This window comes from Rhinatrema bivittatum, chromosome 7, assembly GCF_901001135.1.
Source record: "Rhinatrema bivittatum chromosome 7, aRhiBiv1.1, whole genome shotgun sequence".
NCBI classification, from domain to species: domain Eukaryota; kingdom Metazoa; phylum Chordata; class Amphibia; order Gymnophiona; family Rhinatrematidae; genus Rhinatrema; species Rhinatrema bivittatum.
Genome location: NC_042621.1, coordinates 106253851 through 106275697, shown reverse-complemented (window position 1 = coordinate 106275697; position 21847 = coordinate 106253851). Strand labels below are relative to the sequence as shown.

General features: G+C 44.0%; 1 protein-coding gene across 1 annotated transcript in view; it reads left to right on the top strand.

Annotated features, from left to right (window-relative positions):
• The window catches only part of LOC115095344 (zinc finger protein 585A-like), a 53873-nt gene that overhangs the window by 17598 nt on the left and 14428 nt on the right, over nt 1-21847 (top strand). Inside the window, exons 2-4 of the mRNA XM_029608884.1 lie at nt 1690-1791; nt 2711-3612; nt 19588-19762. Coding sequence (XP_029464744.1) covers nt 1690-1791; nt 2711-3612; nt 19588-19762 — 1179 coding nt within the window. The remainder of the gene's footprint in view (nt 1-1689; nt 1792-2710; nt 3613-19587; nt 19763-21847) is intronic.

Sequence of the window (21847 nt, the reverse complement as noted above, 5' to 3'; positions counted from 1 at the left end):
AAACTTCCCCTGATCTGTAATAGGCTGTAATAATGACGAACCTTACGGCACTCCAGATGCCAAGAGCTCTACCTTCATATGACATGGCGCAGACTTGGAGCCTGCAATGTTTTGATGGACAGAGAAACCATTTTTTCGAGTATTGCATCGTAAAGAATGAAGCAAAGCTCTCTTGCGATGCAGTGTGGTGCCAGCTTTCCATAACCCATGGTATAATAGTTATGTTTATTGTGGCCTCTGCTGTGGAACAGAGAGCAGGTCTTCCATACAGCAGGAAGCACTAGTGACAGTTATAGCTGTCGTCTTGTGGGAGGAGGAGTCCACTAGAAGAGCAGGAATTGAGAGGAGGCGGGAGGCCAGGGTAGCCAAAGTGAATGCTCAGGAGGGGTAGTTTTAGGAGGCATAATAGGGATGCAAAGGGGCGAGGGAGGTGGAGTGAGAAAACGACTGGGGAGGGAGGGATAGAAGGGAGAAGGAGAGGCAAGGAGGCGGGCAGCTCAGCCATTGCACAGTTGTGATCCCTAGAGGCCAGATTGAAGTTTCACACTGACTTGGTTCCTGAAGTTGGATTAGATCTTGATCTTTTACTGATACCGGAACACCAATTACCTGCAAATTATTTCTTCGTCCCCTATTTTCCTGGTCTTCAGTGTGGTCTTTTAAGATGGCGTTTTCTTTTCTAACTGCCAGCAATTCTGTCTCCATGCGATATGTGGTTGCTTCCTGCATCACAAAATGAGATTAAAGATCATCGATCCTGGTCTTCTGAGACTCTAGAGGTTCTTTTATCTCATCGATACTGGACTGCAATTTATTCAGTTTATCTTGTAGAACTGCCAAACCATTCTTCGACATTTCTTTTGAGATTGTCTTTCATTTCTTGCATCATCTTCTCAAGTTCCGTCACCATTTGCAATTCTTCAGTCTTCACCTTCTCTCGTGTAAGTCAATGCATGTTAGCAGCCATACCTCTCTAAACCCAACATAGCAGCAGTTGCCTGACTGCCCTATGCGCCAGAGTAAAAAACAGAGTGTTTCCAGCAGTAAAAAGCAGGTTTAGGAGGAATATTTAGTAAGCCTGATCAGAGCTCTTCTGAGATATGACTTCACAGCTTCATGACGTCACCGGAAGTCCCACTGCAATTCTTAGGCTGAGATGGGAGGGCGAATTTATAAAAATAGGAAAAATAATCGCAGGTAGTTGTAAATGAAGGCTGATGGTGCTGTGGTTAAACTGAAACCCCAGAGGAACAGGAAGAAACTTCTAGGTCAAAAATAAACAAGTGCATCACTTATTCTGAATGGACCAGCAGCTGTATCTATGGAGAGTTCAACTGATATCATTGAACCTTCAGCTGCTGCCCATACTCCATGCTGCCTATCATATTAAAACAGGTAACCCTTGTTTTCTTCTTCAAGGAACATTCTTAAAGTCCCTTTTCCCTTTATGGGACCTAATAGCTTTGTAAAGAAAAGATCAGGGGATCTCATGGAGTACACTAGAAGGGCAAATTACTAACCCTTCCTTCCCTCTCCTCATATGTATATTTACTTTTGAAAAATCCATGCAGTTCTCTTCACTGAACTAATACCATGTTTACAACTTAGCAAGACAGTTATTTGGAACCAAAGTTGAGACTGTAGCATTATGGACAGTTTCCACATGAAAATGTACGACTTTCTTTACAGGCTGCCTTGTCAGCGGGAAGATTGATGGCGATGTACTATTATGTGGGACTTGTCACCAGCAGATCTCGGATATCACATCATTCATTCTACATAAAAGTGAACGTAAGCAAAATCTATCGCAGCTGTAGCTTGCTGGCATTCTATAAGGTGATGGGGGAGGTGGGGTCCAGAAGACTGAGATGTCATTGGTCTGGGGATACTTCTGTAGCATCTCATCCTGGGAGGGAGGGAAGAAGAGAAATGTTCTAACCATCTGCATAGTAGCCCAGAATACATTTGGGAGGTTTTTATTATTTTTGAAAGTACGTGGAAACCATTTGTGATGCTTTGACAGCCTGAGGCTCTTTTAAAGTACAGAATATTTTTTTATGTTGAACGTAATGTAGTTCAACATAATCCAATTTGAATATTTAAGATATAGCGGAATATAAAAAATGGAATAAATAAAATAGTTAAGGTTTACATTTTTAGATTGAGAGGGAAAAACTAGATAGATTTCTGCATGTTGTACAAAAATAGTTTAGCACAAACCCATCCTTTTGACCCCACAGCCAGTTGGCTTTTCAGAGTATCCACAATGATTATGTATGAGATACATTTGCATACATGGGAGACCCACCATATGTACATTTATCCTGTGTATGTTCATTGTGGAGATCCTGAAAACCTGACTGAGTGCAGAGTCACCATTACAGTTTTGGAAGCACTGCTGTATGAACTAGTAGTTCTGTTTCTTCTTAGAAACATAAACTGGACATCTATAGATTCAAGGGTGAGCCAGCACTAGCTCATTCTGTCCAGATGGTTTGCAGCAATTTGGCAATTTTATGTCTCCCCCGTCACTTCTCCCTGGAAATATTAGTATGCCCCTACAGTTTGACAGGCATGCTTGAGTAGAATAAAAATTGGTGTTTGGACTTGATGGATTCACACCGTGGGCTCAGTCTGCTTGCCCCAAGTTACTTAATCATTCCACTCTGAAGCACATTTCTGACTGCCACTTCTTCTTTTCTGTTTTCAGATATAAAGGATAAAAGCATCTACAGCTGTGTTCTCTGTGAAAAGGCCTTCACCTCCCACACAGTGTTGCTTTACCATTATCGGACAACACATAAAGTGCACACATGGAGCCACTGTGAGACTGAGGACAGCAGTTTCAGTAATGCTCAGTCCCCACCTGCAGAAACAGGGGCATTGTCTCCCAAGCATGCTAAATCCATACTGCAGCACTCTGAGCTTGTTGACACAAATATGAACTTTCTTTTCATTTTGGGCACAAATAATGTCCAAGGGAGCATATTTAGTTATGGCAGAACTGTGTTCAAATGTGTGTACTGCACGGAGACATGTTACACAAAGGAGGGACTCGTAGGCCACATGCATGGAAAACATGCCAATAGCTACTGGAGCATCGACATGGAGGTTGAGTTGGCAGAAGGCGAGCAAGCGTTAAGTCTGGCCGAGTATGAGTCTCAGTTGAAATCCACAGAAGGGAAGCGGGAGCACCTGGAGCAGAGATCGGCAACCCTGACCACTTCTGAGAAACCTTGTTCACAAAAATTCATTTGCAAAGTTTGTGGGAAGATGTTTACTAAAAGGCAATCGCTGCAGTTGCATGCCAAGACCCACAGTACAGAGTTCCTGTGCAACTGCTGTGGCGAGGCTTTCCAGTCCAAGGAGCAGGCAGCAATCCATCGACGTACACACAGAGGCAAGCTGTACAAGTGTCCGCAGTGTGACTTCCAGTCTTCCATTAATTCTATGATCCACCTGCACCGGCAGAAGCACAGACTGGGGACTGTGGCCTGTGAAATCTGCAACTGTGCATATCCTGACCGCTCAACATTAAGCAAGCACATGTGTGTGCATGACAAAGGAAGGCCATATGTCTGCTGCTATGAAGGATGCGCCTGGAGGTTTAAGGTATGTGGCAGGGAAGATGAAAGAGCTGTCAAGCTAAATTAGTTGGCATACAGCCTTAAATGGCAAAACAGAATGTTAGGAATTATTAGGAAGGGAATGGTGAATAAAACGGAAAGTGTCTTAATGCCTCTGTATCGCTCCATGGTGAGACTGCACCTTGAATACTGTGTACAGTTCTGGTCACCTCAAGTAAAGGGTTTTGTTGCAATGGAGAAAGTACAGAGAAAGGCATCCAAAATGATAAAGGGGATAGAACAGCTCCCCTATGAGGAAAGACTAAAGAGGTTAGGGCTGTTCAGCTTGGAGAAGAGATGGCTGAGGGGGGATAAGAAAGAGGTCTTTAAAATCATGAGAGATCTAGAATGGGTAGATGTAAATCGGTTATTTATACTTTCGGATAAGAGAAGGACTAGGGGGCACTCCATGAAGTTAGCAAGTAGCACATTTAAAACTAATTGGAGAAAATTCTTTTTCACTCAACTCACAATTAAGCTCTGGAGTTTGTAACCAGAGGATGTGGTTAGTGCAGTTAGTGTAGCTGAGTTTAAAAAAGGTTTGGATAAGATCTTTTAATCAAGTTTACTTGGGGAATAGCCACTGCTATTAATTGCATCAATAGCATGGGATCTTATTGGTGTTTGGGTAATTGCCAGGTTCTTATGGCCTGGATTGGCCACTGTTGGAAACAGGATACTGGGCTTGATGGACCCTTGGTCTGACCCAGCATGGCAATTTCTTATGTTCATGCAGTTCAGTGGTAGTTTCTTATTGGGGAGTTGTCAGCTGAGTGATGGTAGATGTGGAAGCCATGGGACTGTAGCATAAGGAAACTCAGGTTGAGTAGAGGTCAGGTGCATGGGACCGAACGTGAAACTCATAAAACAGTGGTACCGAGGAGACATCAGCTTGATGCAGCCTGAGGCTGTAGTATTGTGGCAACCTCAGCTTAGTATTAGTGAATTTAGAATTATGAGGGTGTAGTGAAGAGGGGAAATATATCAATTCCAAAAAGAAAAAAAGAATACTGGAGGGCTACTTTCCTGTTTGGGGAAGGGGGGGGGGGAGGTTTCTTCTCCAAACAGCCTCACAGTTCCAAATCCACTGCTAGCAAATTTCTCAGCAGGTGAAAAGTAGAGTTTCTTAGCATTCAGATAGGTGGAGTCACACCAGTTGATTCTATACCTCTACCAGCAGATGAGATGGAGCAAAGCTGATGTCATGATATATATACCCTGCACTGACATCAGCCCACCAATGTTCTCTTGTCTCCAGCAGGTGGTGGGCATCCATCTCCCTACTGGGGATTGCGTTAAAAAGGTTGTTTTTTTGTAGAAGGAGAAAAGAAATTGATTGCCCTGCTCTCCTGTGGCGCTATCTTATGGTTCCTCCCTCAGTCGAGTTTCCTGAGGTGAGATCTCTGGATCCATCCTGCAGATGAGTGTCTTGGTTCTGTAGCTGGTTTCTGCCAGTGTGGGCTTAGATGGTAAAAAAAAAAAAAAAAAAGCTGAAAGGCAAGTGGGTGCAGGAAGCAGAGCATGGCGATGAAGTTCTTTGCCCTCTCCTCCCACAGCAGGAGACTGACTCTGTACTCAGCCTGGATGGGCTGAGCTCAGGTAAAGAGTAATTAAAAAAAATAAATAAGGGGGAGTTGATTTTAGGGATTCCTCTCCCCTTTGGGCTCCGTGCTCAGCGTGCCGATCCAGCGCACGTTCCCGTTACCAAGGGGAGCTTGGAGACTCGGGCAGCTTGGCGAGTTGAGCAGCCTTCTGGGTTAGGCTTCGCTCTCGGGCTTGGATTGTTCGCCGCGTGGTAGGTTGCAGTGGCGTTCGCGTCCTTTTTCTCTGCGCATAAGGCTGCCCTCTTCAGATATGTCTGTTTGCGTTTACCTGCCTGGCTGTGTGCCTAGCTGTGCGCTCAGATGGGCACATTGGTGCCTACCTGGGCGCTCAGTTGTGTGTATAGGGGGCCTAAGCGCATGCACAGTGGTGCGCTTAAGGATGCCTAGGTGGGTGCTCAAGTTGCAATTGGACAGTGAGCACTTGGGTGGGTGCTCAGTTTGTGTGTATTAGGCACCTAATTTTTCAAGCGCCTGTTACGAGCACAGCTGGCTACACAGTTCTCAGACACCTGTTGGAGCGTACTGACAACTCTATGGCGCCGTAGCAAAGATGCCTAAGCGCCTTATCCTTTGTGTTGCTTGCCCTATTTAGGCATCTCAGCCTGGTGTCCCCTCTAACTTGTGTCAGCACTGTTTTTGGAGGCTCAGGGAGAATTGTCTGAGTCCGATTTTTGCTAAGCCCGGTCCTTCCCAGCATGATACAGGAATGGAAAAAAGAGCTGCTAGAGGTTTGGGCTGAATTTGGGGCTTCCCTAACTGATTCATTAGCAGGAAAAGGTAGTTCAGTGGGTGCTAGACCAATGCCCCCTGGTTTTGGCATGGACCCCCTGCCTTTTTTTGGGTGGAATTTTTTCAAGGGCTGCAGTTCTTCAGGCTCAGTCGATGACCCCTGCCAATCTTAACAGGATCGCAGGCCGCACATTCCCGCACTCCTGACAGCAATCTAATCTCTGCCCACGACACTGCCTGATCCCTAGTGGAATGAGCCCTAACCTGACTAGGCAATGGCTGCTCAGCATCCACATATGCGGCCGTGAATACTTCCTTAATCCAGTGGGCTATTGAAGCCTAAGACGCCGGCTCATCCCATTTACTCCCACCACGGAATATAAACAGCCGGTCTGTCTTCCTGAGAGGTTGAGAAACCTCTAAATAACTCAAGATATGCCTCTTGACATCCAAGAACCATAACCAGCGATATTCATCCACATCTCTCTCCCTGTCCAGAGTTGGCAGGGAAATTGATTGATTCAAGTGAAAATCTGAGACCACCTTTGTCAAAAAGGACAGAACAGTACACAACTGTATCACCCCCGGAGTCACTAGCAGAAACAGTTCCCGGCAAGACAAGGCCTGCAGTTCTGAGACTCTATGCACAGAACAAATTGCCACAAGAAACACCATTTTCAAGATCATTTACCTCAAGGAAAGGTTACACAGCGGTTGAAAGGTAGGACCCATCAGAAAATCCAAAACCAGATTAGGACCACAAGGGCACAGACAACCACAAGGGAGGACGAAGATGCTTCCCCCTTTTAAGAAACGAGCCACATCTGGATGAGCCGACTAGGGTTCACCATCCATTTGACCTTGGAAACGGGCAAGAGTCGCCACCTGTACCTTCAATGAATTAAGGACAACCCTTAACTCAAGCCATCCTGCAAAAATTTCAAAATGAGAGGGATCGTAACTGAACAAGAATGAACACCAAGCCTCAAACATTCGTCAAACCTGCACATAGGCTAAGGAAGTGGAGAACATTCTTGCTCATAGCAAGGTGGCAATCGCAGCACTGGAATATCCGTACGGGTCATACTGTAAGCAAAATCGAGTTGGATCTTCAAGAACAGCAGCCCCCTGCCGAGGCAGATCCCTGTGAACCAGTAATCGGATAGAGGGTCAACCAGGAGCCTTTGCAAATCTGCATACCACGGCCACCTGGGCTAATCTGGAGCTACCAGAAGAACCATCTCCGTGTGATTCTTGACCCACTGAATCATTCTGCCCAACATGGGCCACGCGGGAAAGGCATATAGGAACTTGCCCTCCAGCTACTCCTGCATGGAAGAATCATTGCCCAAAGAATTTTGATCTCTCTTGCGACTGAAGAAGCGAGAAACCTTCGCAGTGTGAGATGTCATCAGCAGGTCTAGAAACAGGAGGCCCCAGCCATCCACAATGTGCTGGAACTCCTTGTTTGATAAGTCCCATTCTCCTAGGTCCAGACTCTTGTCTTTTTCCTGCAATGTAAGAGGCTGAGATCTCCTGAAGATGCACTTCTGCCCATTCCATGTGTTGAGCTATTTCCTGCGATGTTTGCTGGCTCTTGGTTCCCCCCTGGCAATTGAAATGAAAGGAATTCCTCTAAACAAAACAAGCTTTGGTACAATGATGAGTTAAGAGCCAACAAACAGACTGAGAAAATATGAGAAAAAATGGAGGAAATACCCATCTGCTGAATCCCTAGGAAAATATAGATCGCTCCTAACAAAATACCGGGAACTAATCAATAAAGCAAAAAAGGATTACTATGCAAAAATTCATGGGGTTATTATATTTAACTCCAAACTGCTCTTTGATGTCACAAAACACCTAATCAAGGACCCTTCAATCCTTCATATTGAGAAACTATTACTACTTCAAGAATGCCTGCAATGAATAAGCCACATCTCTGCTAGATAAAATCAACAGATTGAAAACACAGTTCCTCTCACAAAAGAACCTGAAGAAACAAATGGTCTGAATAATTGGACAGAATTCAACAATAATTATCCAAGCTTGAAATTAGTAAAATCATTACTAAAATTAAACCTGCTACTAATCCATGTGACCCAATCCCGCTGATTCCAGTTATGCTCAGCTGATGGCATAGGAGGGTATGGTCCACTGTGTCAAATGTGGCTGTTGATTCAATTAACACAGGAGGTAGGATTCTTCATTATCAAATCCTCTTAGGACAGAGTCCATTAAAGAGATGAGTAAGGTTTCAGTTGAGTGATTTTTTTTTTTCCCTAAATCCAAATTGGTTTGAACATAACATTAGATATGCCTTACTGGGTCCAACCAAGGATCCATCAGGCCCAGTATCCTGTTTCCAGCAGTGGCCAATCCAAGTCACAAGTACCTGGCAAATACCCAAACATTAATAAGCAATAGTAGCTTAGATTTATCTAATTATCGTAATAGCAGTTTATGGATTTTTCCTCTAGGAAGTTATCCAAACCTTTTTTTAAACCCAGTGATACTACCAGCTGTAACCATATCCTCTGGCAATGAATTCTAGAGCTTAACTGCTCTGAGTGAGAGAGAATTTTTTTAGATTTGTTTTAAATGAGCTACGTGCTAACTTCATGGAGTGACCCCCTGGTCCTTCTATTCTCCTAGGTCTAAGCAGGATGGTAGTCCTCACACATGGGTGACATCATCAGATGGAGCCCGGCACCCATAACTTCTGTCAAAATTTCAAGAAACTTTGGCTGGCACACTGAGTGTGCCACTATCCCTGCAGGGGCTCTCTCTTCAGTCCTTTCTTTTCTGCAGAGCTTTCATCTCGCAAAAGTGGAGCTTGTGCTTTTTAGTGGAAAACTAGTCTTTTTTTTTTTTTTTTTTCCTTCGAAAATTTTCTTTTTCACATCTTTTTCCTGCGCTGGGTTTTTCGCGGTCGGTGAGTAATTTTTTTTTCTGAGGCCTTCAAGGAGGAATTGGAATGTCAGGTGCATCTAGCAGTGGAATGCGCTTTGTAGGAGCCAGTGGCTCCACCACCGATACCAGTGTATTCACCAATTCCGGTGCCTTTACCAATGCCTCCGAGACCAGCTCCTGCACTGATGCTGATGACTACTGTGCAAGCTGGAACTGTTGTTGGACCGCCTTCACATCCTCCTCTGTGTCCTCCCAACCCAGTTGATGCTGGTGTCTTGTGATCCCTCGGTGCCTCGTAGAGCCCAGAAGCACAAGGCATCAGAGTTGGTCCTCATTGGGGACTCCTTAAGCGATGAAGGGCCGTCGGTGCCATCCGCACCTCGAGGTCCCTCAACGCCACGCTTAGCGCCCCCGGGGCCAGGTCCCAGCCCTGTGGGCCCCTTAGTTTCCCTGAGCCTTCCAGTGCCTACACCTAAGGCCATGCTCGGGGCTCCATGCCCCCCCCCCCCTTCCAGGTGGTCTTGAAGAGCCTGAAGGCCCAAATGTGCCCCCGGGCCAGGATACCTCTGACTCCTCATCGGTGGACTCTGATCTTCCATTGGATCTTTCCCCTTCGGAGGAACAGCAGCGTTCCCCTCTGGAGGACTTAACCTTTGCTGGGTTTGTCTGTGCGATGGCCGAAGCTATCCTCTTCCAGCTTATGGCGGACATCTGCTTCCGTCATAAAATGCTCGAGATCTTCCAGTTTGTCGACACCCTGAAGGAGGTCGTAGCGGTGCCAGTGCATGTGTTCTTCTTCAGGGACCTGCTTTTCCAACTTTGGGAACACCCCCTCTGTGGCTCTGGTTAACCGGAAGGCTGATGCGGTGTACCTAGTACAGCAGGCTGTAGATTTTGAAAAGCGTCAGCTGCCCCATTATTCGGTGGTGGTAGAGTCGGCACTCAAGAAGGCAAAGCGGTCATAAACTCATGTGTCAGCCCTTCCAGGTAAAGACAATCGGGCATAGAATGCCATGGGATGGAGGGTATACCAGCGATCCCTGCTAATAGCCCAGATTGCCTCAACCTTTTGTTCATGACCCAATATTCTCGCAGCCTCTGGAAACAAGTCCAGGAGATGGCGGAGGGGCAGAAACCCTCATGGCCCTCGTCCAACAGAGCCTTGAATGTGGTAAGCACAAGGTGCATGCCACCTACAATGTCTTTGAGATGGCAAGGCATGTAGCAGTGACAGGTGTTTCTGCCCATCGTCTAGCCTGGCTTCAGGCCTCGGACCTTCGTCCGGAGGTCCAGGACTGGCTGGCGGACTTCCTTATACTGCAGATAATCTTTTTGGTGACAGTCAAGGAGGCGGTCGCATAATTAAAGTACCACCATGAAACCCTCCAGCAATTTTCTGCCGGACCCTCGGCTTCACCAGCCTCTTCCAAGCACTCACTCTGCCTGGGACTGAAGAGACCTTTCTATAGGCCCAGAAAGTACTTCCTTCCAGCCCCACACTCCAGGCCACAGCAGGTGAGCTCCAGGGGCAGATCCCTCCAGCAGTGGGGCCCACGCCCACAGCCAGCCCCCCAGACCAGTCCTGCTATGGGATTTTGACTGGCAAAGAGGGAGCATATACCAGCCATCTCTTCAGGGCTGGCTCTGCTTGTTCGCGGACCAGTAGCCGACCGTGATGTCAGACCGATGGACCCTGTCCATCATCAGATGAGGTTATTGGCTGAATCTCATGGGCACTCCACCGGATTCTCCCCTAAGCCTGCAGTGGGGTCCTATCTCGCATCCAGAGCTGCTTCAAGAGGAACTCTTGGCCCTTCTCCAGGCCAGAGTGGTGGAACCAGTTCCTCGAGGGCAGCAAGTTCAGGGGTTTTATTCCCGTTACTTTCTGATTCCAAAGAAAACAGGAGGCCTTTGACCCATTCTGGATTTGCAAGCCTTGAACAGATTCCTAAAAAAGGAAAAGTTCAAGATGGTATCCTTGGGCACCATAATTACCCTGTTTAACCAAGGGGACTGGCTTTAAGAACATAAGAAATTGCCATGCTGGGTCAGACCAAGAGTCCATCAAGCCCAGCATCCTGTTTCCAACAGATGCCAAACCAGGCCACAAGAACCTGGCAATTATCCAAACACTCCCTTGACCTAAAGGACGCATACACACACATCGCGTTCCTCCCAAGTTACAGGGAGGTATTTTCGCTTTGTGATGAGGCTTCAATATTTTCTGTACCGCATGCTCCCATTTAGCCTCGCCTCTGCGCCACAGGTATTCACAAAATGTCTCGCCGTGGTTAGGGGCTTATCTGCACCAACTCTGAGGCCAGGTGTTTCCATACCTGGACAACTGGCTGGTGCAAAGCGACATGCAGGCCAGAGCGCTGCAGGCACTGCACAGCACCATTCAGGTCTTGGAGTATCTGGGGGTTTTAATCAACTACCCAAAGTCCATCCTCCGCCCCGCGTCACGGCTGGCTTTCATCGGTGCTGTCCTGGATGCTTCACAAGCCAAGGACTTCTTGCCTCACAACAGAGCGTGTGCATTGGCCTCCCTGGCAAGGGAAATCCAGGCGAGCAGCCTGGTTCTGGCGCAGCGCATGTTGCAGCTTTTAGGGCTCAAGGCCGCAGCTGTGCATGTCATTCCCTTCGCCTGTTTCTATATGTGAAATAACGCCAACTACTGCAGCCATTATCAAATCTTTCGCTCTCAGAAGGATTTGTCCTAGATAGGACAAAACAAGCAGTGATAAAACCAATCCTAAAAAATAAATCTGGGAGAATTGATGATTGGGATAACTATCTTCCAATTTCCAATGAAAAAGCAGTGTTCTCAAATTGAAAACCATTTGGAAGACCTGATTGACAAACCGAAGAGTAGTAAATCACTGGACCAGATGGTATACAACCTAGGAATATATGCCCTGGTGCAGCCTCGATCGGTGGAGAAACTGTTGTTTGTATTTCCTTTCTGTCCTCTCATAGAGAGAACTCAAAGAATAGAGTTACTCATAGTTCTTAATTTTAGCAGCTCTGGATTGGCAAAGAAATCCCTGGTACTGGGATCTAGTAAGGCTATAGGCTGATTCTCTAATTACACTTTTTTGAGGATCAAAGACTCTTAATTCATGGTCCAACTCATATAGAGGATCCAGTTCCATTTTGTCTCAATGGCCTGGATCTTGATAGGTCATGGTTATGCAAAAAAGGGATATTCCTTCTCTATAGTTTCAACTTTATTGAAAGCCAGCAGGAACTTCACTTCACTGACTTATGTTCGTGTCTGGTGTCTTTTTTTTTTTTTAATTTATATTTTATTAATTTCAAATAATTTCACAAAGATAAAACTTTGCTTAAGAAACATGATACAATTTCATATTTTAACAGGAAACCAAAACAAAATTCAAAAGAAACATAATAACTTTTATCTTAGTATCCATTAGACCCCAAACTTGGGGGGAGGAGTATCATCAAGGAGATAAAAAAAGAAAACACATTATAGGAAATAACCTAGCGGGTTCTTTAGCTATTTTTCCAATTATTTATGTCATTCATTGATTCCAACAACTGTTCCCTGTTTCCTTGAATCTATAAATTTTTTCAACTGTTCTGGAGCTGTAAACACAAAATTATCTCCTCTTATTTTAACTAGACATTTTGCAGGATATCTTAAATAGAATGAAGCCCCAATATTCAGGGTTTCTTGTCTTAGGGCTAAAAAGCCTTTCCTTCTCTCCTGAGTGATCTTACATAAATCAGGGAATATTCTTATTGGCTGACCCATAAATGGGTTATTCACTTTTCTAAAATATTTCTTCATGACTTCACTAAGATCCCTTTCAGTCAAAAAGGTAACCAATAATGTTGCTCTTTCAATGATCTCATAGTGAGAAGACTCAAGGTAATCTGTAAGGTTTTCTAAATCCATTGGTTGTATTTGCACTTGAATCTTTGCGCTAGTTGGCAAAAAATAAACCTTGTCCATGGGTGGGGTTTGATCAGAGGCATATTCTAAATTCTCTAGGAGATATCTCCTCAGCGTAACACGGGGTAATTCCCCCACCACTTTGGGAAAGTTTAAAAAGCGCAGTTTAAGTGTCTCAATCTGTTCTCTACAAATTCCACCCTCCTACTCAAGAAGTCTCCATCTTGAATAAGGGAATTTTGCACATCTTTTATTACCTTTATGTCCTCTTCCATTTTAACGAATTTTTCCTGATTTTATTTTATTTGAGTATTATTCTTATTTGAAATTATGTCCATTTGTTGAGACAGAGTTGTTATTTTCTTAGAACAGTCATTAACAGCATTTCCCATGTTCTTCAATACATCCCAAATAGAATCAAGGGTAACATTTGCTGGTTTTGGAATCATGACGAAGGCTGGCTGAAAATTCAGCGTCTCACCTTCTCCTCCATCCGCTGATGTTTCCTCCGCCGGACTCCCATCTCTCCCTCCGGTTGAGGATTCCAGCATTCTTAGAGCGGATTCAATCCTAGCAGTTGCTCCCTCCAACGCCGAATCCGTAGCCCCCGTTTTGAGGCTTTGGCTGGCTAACTTCTGCTGGAGTTCTCGCTCTAGCGGTGGAGGTCTGACGTCCGGGCTCAGGGAAACTTCTTCCGAGGTCGAAGGTAACTCTCCTCCGCTGCCTTCGACAGCCGGACCTCCTGGCCCTTTCATAATAGCTGTCTCCAAGCACTGCTGGATGGTCTGCTGCCCAGTAAGGGTAAGGGGTTCGGAGGGGTAGATCTTTGTTTTCCCCTTCCTTTTCGCCGGCATATCGATTGCTTAGAGGAAATTTTTCGAGTAAGCAAGACGCCGAGCAGCGCAGTGTTAGGGTCCCGCCGCCATCTTAACTCCGCCCCTCCAAGGCATTTGATTTTCATCGTGTCTGGTGTCTTTTGAGGCATTAGCAAAAATGATTAGTGCGTATAAACCACCAATTATTTATATAGGTCTCCAAAAAGATTTTTTCTTTATGACCTCACTATCAAATGATTGCCTATATCTTCAATGTTCTCAACTAATATTTTCCTTATTTTACAAAATGACATTAATTTTTATTGTAAGAATTTTTTTCATAAAGAGGAAAAGACCTCAGCACTGGTTGAGAATATGATTATTCAAATTCTAAATAACCAGTTGTTATAATCATGGGTCTAAAAACCTCATTTTTTATTTTTAATGCAAAAAGATTTTTTTTTAGTTTTTTTTTTTAATTAGACTTCTTCTTTTAAAAACAGTGTTGGTAACAAAATCATTGCTGTTCTCTGTAGTAAAAGCAATCATATGAGGTTAGTTCACTTTTTGCCACTCTTTTATGAGTATGCTCCTGCCTGATAGACAGAGAAAACACAAACTAACTAGCCCTGATGCACCAAAATTACAGAATACATTCAAGATAAGTGCACAGTTTATTGATTTTAAGAAATATATCCGGATGTTGGGCAAGATTAAAGTGGATACGTTTTCAGGTCTCCGGCAGGAGCATACTCATAAGAACATAAGAAAATGCCATACTGGGTCAGACCAAGGGTCCATCAAGCCCAGCATCCTGTTTCCAACAGTGGCCAATCCAGGCCATAAGAACCTGGCAAGTACCCAAAAACTAAGTCTATTCCATGTAACCATTGCTAATGGCAGTGGCACACTTTGCCACTCATAAAAGAGTGGCAAAGTGTGAACTAACCTCATATGATTGCTTTCACTACAGAGAACAGCAATGATTTTGTTACCAACACTGAGGTCATAGAGAAAAAATCATTTTGGAGACCTATATGAATAATTGGTTTTTACGCACTAGTCATTTTTTTGCTATTGTTGATCAGACACTAGTGGTTCCCTAATATTGTGGATTTGTCTATTGAGGCATGCCAAAAGGAATGTTCTGTTTCAACTTAACATTTGGATATTTAACATCTGACCTTCCTCCGGATAAAGATCTGGCTTTAAACTCTCTAAAGCAGAGCTTTCCAAAGTGTGTGTCACGACACTTTAGTGTGTCGCCTGAGGTGTGTTGCGTAAGCCCGGTGCATGTGACACACCGGCAAGTGGGAGCCAATGCGGCCGCCGGTGGACCTCATCCCACTGGCGGCTGAGCAGTGAAGTTTCGCTGGGCTGTGCCGAAGACGCACAGCAGGAAGATCGGCAGAGCCGTGGAGGAGCGCATGTCACCACGGCCCGAAGAAAAAGGTGACGTCGAAACGTGCAGATGCTCCTCCTCCTTCCTGCCCATGCGGCCCCAGAAGAAAAATGTTGCCGGAGCTGCACGGGCAGGAAGGAGGAGGAGCATCGGGCTGAGAAGAGGAGGAGGCCCGGTAGCAGGGTCCCCACCGCGGATTGGCCAGTGAAGAACAGGGACGCTGCTGCTGCGGATCGGCCCGCGAAGAACAGAGACGCTGCTGCCGCGGATCGGCCCGCGAAGATCAGGGCCACTGCAGAGCCCAACCTGCAGCGACCCATGAAGAGCCCAGAGGTAAGAGAGAGGCTGAGGGCCCGTAGAGTGCGTGTATGAGATGAGTTGAGAGATTGTGTGTGGGAGTGAGGACCTGAATGTTTGCAGAGACAGCATGTGAGAGCCTGTGTGTGTGTGTGAGAGAGACAGCATGTGCCAGTGAGAGCCTGTGTGTATGAATGATTGTTTGAGAGAGAGCATGTGACAGTGAGAGTCTGTACTTGAGCAAGACATCATGTGGGAGTGAGAGAGAACCTGGGTGTGTGAGAGTCAGACAGCATGTGCAAGAGAGAGACTGTATGAATGATTGTATGAGAGAGCATGTGACAGTGAGAGTCTGTGCTTGAGCAAGACAGCATGTGGGCGTGAGAGAGAACCTGGGTGTGTGAGAGTCAGACAGCATGTGCATGCAAGAGAGAGACTGTGTATGAATGATTGTATGAGAGAGAGCATGTGAGAGTGAGAGCCTGTGTGTGTGTGTGTGTGTGTGTGAGAGAGAGAGAGAAAGCATGTGAGAATGAGATGCATGTTTGAGGGAAGAAGATAGATGGAGAGAAAAGAAATAGAAAAAAAAGACAATATGAAAGGAATTTGCAAAAAAATAAGAAAGGGGAGGTGGAACAAAAAAGCCTCTGTCCAACCGATTAGAAAACTAAGATCAGACAGCAAAGGTAAAAAAAAAAATAAATTACTTTTTACTGATTGGCACATGTAATCTTTGGGAATGTGCAAGAATAGCACTTTCTCTATGTGGATCTCACAATGTACGAGATCAACATGGAGGAAGTGGAAACCCACGGGGCCTGCACAGAGGAGGCAGCAGAATGGGCTTCAGTGCCAATAGCAGCAATCAGCGCCTCCCAAATAGCCATGCGGCATCAGTGACAGTGGCAGCAGAGGAATGAGAGAGGCTCCGAGGTTGCTGGCAAAAGAAAGAGAGGGGGTCTGCCTTTAGTGTGCATGTGTATGAATGGGCGTCTGCCTGGGGGTGTGTCTGTGTATGAGAATGTATGGGTGTCTTCCTGGGGTTTGTATGTGTGAGAATAGGTGCCTGCCTGTGTGTGGTGTATGTGTGTGTGTGTGTGTGTGAGAATGAATTGGTGCCTGCCTGGGGGTCTGTGTGTGTGAGAATGAATGTATGCATGCCTGGGGGATGGTGAGGGAGTGGTGTGAGAATGACTGGGAGCTTGCCTGGGTGTGTGTGTTTGTGTGAGAATGATTGGGAACTTGCCTGGGTGTGTGTGTTTGTGTGTATGTGAGAGAGCCAGAGAGAGTGAGAGCATGAGTGTGTATAAGAAAATCCAGGGGAGTAAAAGTTTGTGTGGGGGGTGTGTGTGGAGGGGGAGAGAGTGTCTTAGAGCCTGAGAGTGTGTCAGTGTCTGTTAGAGCGAGAAGTTATGGTGGTTATAAGAGCATGAATATGTATGTATGTGACAGTGTATGTGTGAGAGAGAATGGACATGTGAGTATGTGTGAGAGAGAGAGGATAACCTCCTAATCCTTGACAATATCAGGGTGACTGGAAATCAAGAGCTCCCATGTATGGACAGCAGGGGCTTTTTAAAATCCTTATTAGTTTTAATTATTGGGTGTTATTTGATATATGTGCTGTTTTTAAATATTTTATTGGTGTTTGGGAAATTGTAAAAAATGTATATGATTTTAATTAATAGAAATTCTATTTATCATTTTTAAAATATTCTTTTATTAGTATGGTTTTACTATTATAACTGATGCTTTATGTTTCTTGATTTTATTTGTTTTATGAGGAATGGTGGTTCTGTTTTTCCATTGTTAATACACAGAGTCTGGCTTCTTGGGGTTTCCATTTCAGTTTTTTGTCTAATTTGTGCTCCTTTATTTTGTATTCTGTATTTGGTGAGGGTCTGTCTCTGCTCTGTGTGTGTGACCATGATGAGAGATTCTGCTAGCATAGGGATCTATAGCAGTCTGGTTTGTTTTGTTTCCTCAGTAGGTGGTGTATTGGTATTCTAGGACCCAGTGTAATATTTACCCTTGCTTTTTCACAGGTAGGGTTATTGTTGTTTGAGTCCTTGGTGTTATTACTGTTATGTTACAATGGGATTGCAGTATAGATTTTGAGTGTCTTTTTTGCGAGGTTTTGTGTTAGTTCACAATGTGCCTGGCAGTGGAAGGTGTTTGTGCTGCTGTTACTGTGAGGTGACACCAGAATTTGAAAATATCTTTTAGTATGATGAGCTGTAAGGGAAACATCCAAGCTGCATTGTTTGGGGGAATTTCAATGGATGCACAGAGTTACAGAACTGGAGGTGCAGGATTTATATTGACATTCTGTCCCTTCCTATAAATTCCAGTCTTCACTCTCATAGCCATATAGAATTAGTTGAATGAGGCTATCAAATAATTTATAGTGTGAAACTGGCCAGCTTTTTAAAATTACGCAGAAGACCCTTTGGACTTTCTTATTAACACCAAATATTCAAAAGCTGTGTTCATCCCATCAAGCTCATATATCTCATTAAAGAGGTAAATTGAATAACACAATAACTTTGTTTTATTATTGTTATTCATAAATTAGAATAACATTAATCTTGGAATATTATATATCTTTAATATAAATGAAAGGTTTTCACTAGATAGGTTGTGTCGTGAAACATTTTATTATGTATATATTTAAGGAAGCATACATAAATTGTCAAAATACATTTCGTTCGTTTAACCTTTAACCTCTGGTTTGCTAGTAGACTGAATTACTGTGTCCCGAAATTATGTTTGTCTAAAAAGTGTGTCACCAACATGAAAAGTTTGGAAAGCTCTGCTCTAAAGGTATATCTTGTTTCATGCTATAGAGGCAGACTCTTACAGAGTTTCCATTGCTATATATTCTGATGTGTCTTATTTCCTTCAGGAGGTTAAGCATGTGCAACTTCTTTTCAGACCTCTGGTCCCTCACTGGAAACTTAATTTGATTCTCAGCATTTTAGTAGGTCTGCCATTGTAACCTCTTAAGAGTGCTTCTCTGAAAGATCTGTTCTTGAAGATGATTTTTCTGGTTGCTATTTGTTCTGCAAGATGGATCCCTACGTTGCAGGCTTTATCATGCAGAGATCCTTTTCTCATTCGTAACTCATTGTTTCTTCATCCAGTTCCTTCCTTTTTACCGAAATTGCTCTCTTGGTTTCATTTAAAGCAATTTCTGCCTCTACATTCTCGCAGGAGGAGTGTCATTGTTAAAGATCTTTTTGGTTGTTAGATGTTCATTGAGTTCTTATTAGATATTTGGAGGCTACCAATCTGTTCTGGAAGTTTGACAAATTATATTGTTTGGAGGAACACAATCTTCTTTGGCTAGGTAGATTAAAAATATATTTGATTCAACTTCCCTATTGAATGGCCATCAGACTCTAGAAGTCCTTCTTGCTTACTCAGCGAGAGCTCAACTTTTTCCTGGTTAGAGTTTGCATATATTTTCTGGGGAAAGAGATGTCAAGCAGCCACCTGGTTGTCTTTGTGCACATTCAGTAAGCATTACTGACTGGATATATGTGCAAAGTAGGATGCAGCTTTTGGTGCAACTGTTCTCAGGTTGATCCTTATTCTCTCCCATATTAAATAGGCTTAGGTTCTCCCCACACGCCTGGACTTGCATAGTAGAATAAGAAAAGAAAAATGTAACTTAACCTGATAATTACCTTTCCTTTAACCCTGCTTCACCAGTCCAAGACCCTCCCAGGAAGTTGGGCCTGTGCAACTTTTTTATTTCAATGTAATTCAGATAACAGAAATATATTGATCTTGTGTAGACAACAACTGGAGGTTCATGTGTTCTTTTACCTTTCTTGCTGTTTCTTATTAGCCAAACAATCTTTGGATGGAATTTTCTTGAAAGATCCTATTTAGGTGTTGTATTTTATGTTGTTATTTTTGAGTCATGACTTTGATATAAGAAGGCTGGGGCTGCACTATGGTAACAACCAGTGAACATGTCACAGTGATGTAGTCTCTTATCTGCTAGTAGAAGAAATAAACCTATGTGTCTGGACTGGTGTAGCAGGATTCAAGGAAAGGTCATCAGGTAAATTTTAAATTTCTCTGTGCTGGCTTATGACATACTGAGATATTGCTTTGCACAGGACTGGACAGATGCAAGTGCCAGGTCTGTTTTAATCAGTTTATTGTATTTATTTAAAATATATCTAGAATGTGCCATAGGAATGGGAAAGAAAGAGGCAGAGAACATTTTGTCAGAGTCCTGACCCATGGTGCATATCTTGTGTTCCTACAGACAGAGATGATGCTGAAGGCTCATGTTCAGGCTCACACCACCAGGGGCAAGTTTGAGTGCTCTACTTGCGGTTATACCTTCCGCCGTAAACATCACCTCAGCCGCCATCTAATCAAGATGCATGGAATAATCCCCACCAGGTCAAAAAGACGAGCACCCCAGAAACGTTGCTCAGGTGAGATATTGAAACTGCTCCAGTGGGTGTCACTCACTTAAAAAAAAAATGCAGGATTATATTTTCATCAATCCTTCTTGATGTAAGAGCACCATTGTGCATCTGATAAGAAACCAGAAGGTGAGAAGATGCTTTTTTTTCATAGCTCTTATCTGTGTAACAAAATGTAAATGCAGATTTTAGCTGGCTTTTCAGAGAAAAAAAGCTTTAGAGGAAGTGTGACGTAGTGAATAAAGTAGTGTACCATGAGCCAGTGGAGCATTCTTTTCTGCCACTGCCTCTGACCTTAGACAAGTTGTTTTCTGTCCTTGTGCTTGTTGCTGAAAGTTTTAAATGTAATGAACAATAACAGGAGAAACACTGGGAAGCAGCAAACCTAGGCTGGATTTATCAAAATGCACTAAATATCGCATGTGATAGGAAAAGGGGCATGTTTTATGGTAATAGCGCACTTTGCGATAAACAGCCTCTCTTAGCGCTTCGCATAGGTATTAACTGCAAACTGCGATAACGTTTTCTCACTTTGTGGTAAGTGCCAGAATTGTTGTAATTCCTACCTACAACCACTGGGGGGGGGGAGGGAGAGAGAGAGAGAGTGCCTAGCTATAAGGCCCTCATACTAGGTAGGTATTTATATCTCTATATGAGGCCCACCTAGCTACCCGAGGTGAGGTTTAGGTATTAGTGTAGGGGTTAGGGCCACTTTGACATGCAGAGTTCGAACAGAACAGTGCTCTCTTGTGAAGATTTGATGTCCTTCAGAGTGAGGAAACTCACCCAAAGATGAGATTTGTGCAATGTTCTCTCAATCTAGCTTGATGGACACTCACCCTGGGTAACATTAAGCTAGTATCCTGCCCCAAACTCCTCCCCTTTCCTAATTTGCATCGCACCATGCATTATGGTGTTTTCGCATGCGTTAAGTGCCTTAACGCATGCGAAAACTCCATATAGTACTTTGATAAATGACCCCCCCTAGTGACTTATAATACTGAACTATTATGTACCCAAATTCCATGACATTAGGATTTTTCTGAAATCTGAAGAATTGCATGAAAGTTTGGGTAATTCTTAGGAATTACACACATTTGTTTTCCTTCCTTGGCGGATTATTTGTATTCATTTTTTTCCCTTGAAGATCTCTACCACCTCTTTATGATGAATTATCTGCTCTAAGACAGGAAAGAGTATTAAGTAGAGGTACCATAAGTCTATAATGACAGTCTTTGACTTTGTACCCCTTTAACCTTGCATTTCCACTTAAAATCTGATTGATGAAAACTAAAGCTTAAACTGAACCCTTATAGTAGCCTAACCTAGAACACCAAACTAGTTTTTCTTTCCAGCCTCATGGCTAAAATAGCATTCCATGACTGGTGTTGCTACATAAGTGTTGTCAATGTGCTGCCGTCACTTGCTAGGGGATAGGCTTGTCAATACTACTGCAGTACACTCTTCCTAACAGATCTGTAGAGCAGAGGAAAACAAGGACTATGTTCCAGATCTCTCACTTTATGGTTTAAAGCATTTGTAGTGAGATATCAGGTGACCCTTTTCCAAAGAAGATATCAATCATTTGTTCCTGAGTTTATTCCTGTGACTCACGTTTATGTGACATTTTTTGCTGAGAAAATAAACTTTTTTATATTCTAGTTGATAGACGTCCCAGGCTGTAAAAGACAGGGCCTTGTGTATAATGGAAGAGAGGCTGGGTGGGGTCTTTGTTGGGGAGAAGGAGATGTGGTAGCTGCCACTGGTGCAGCAAAAGAAAAGAAGCGACAGCTGCCATCGTTGGGGCCAAGTTAGGAAGAGGAAGTAGCTTTATTGGTGGGCTATGGAGGAGAATGACAGTAGTAAGGGAATTGTGGGGGGAGAGTGCCTGGAAGCAGGAGAAAGAGGGGGGACAAGTGGGGAGGAAAGTGTCTGGTGGAGATGGAAAGGGAGAGCTAAGAATGGGGAAAAAAGTCTAAAATTGCATGGCAACTTCAAAGATTGGACTTTATGACTCCATTTGTGTCTTGTACTCGTTATCTGTTCGGATATGGCGAAGTTAGAGGGATGGTGTGTGGGAGTCTCTACTTGTGG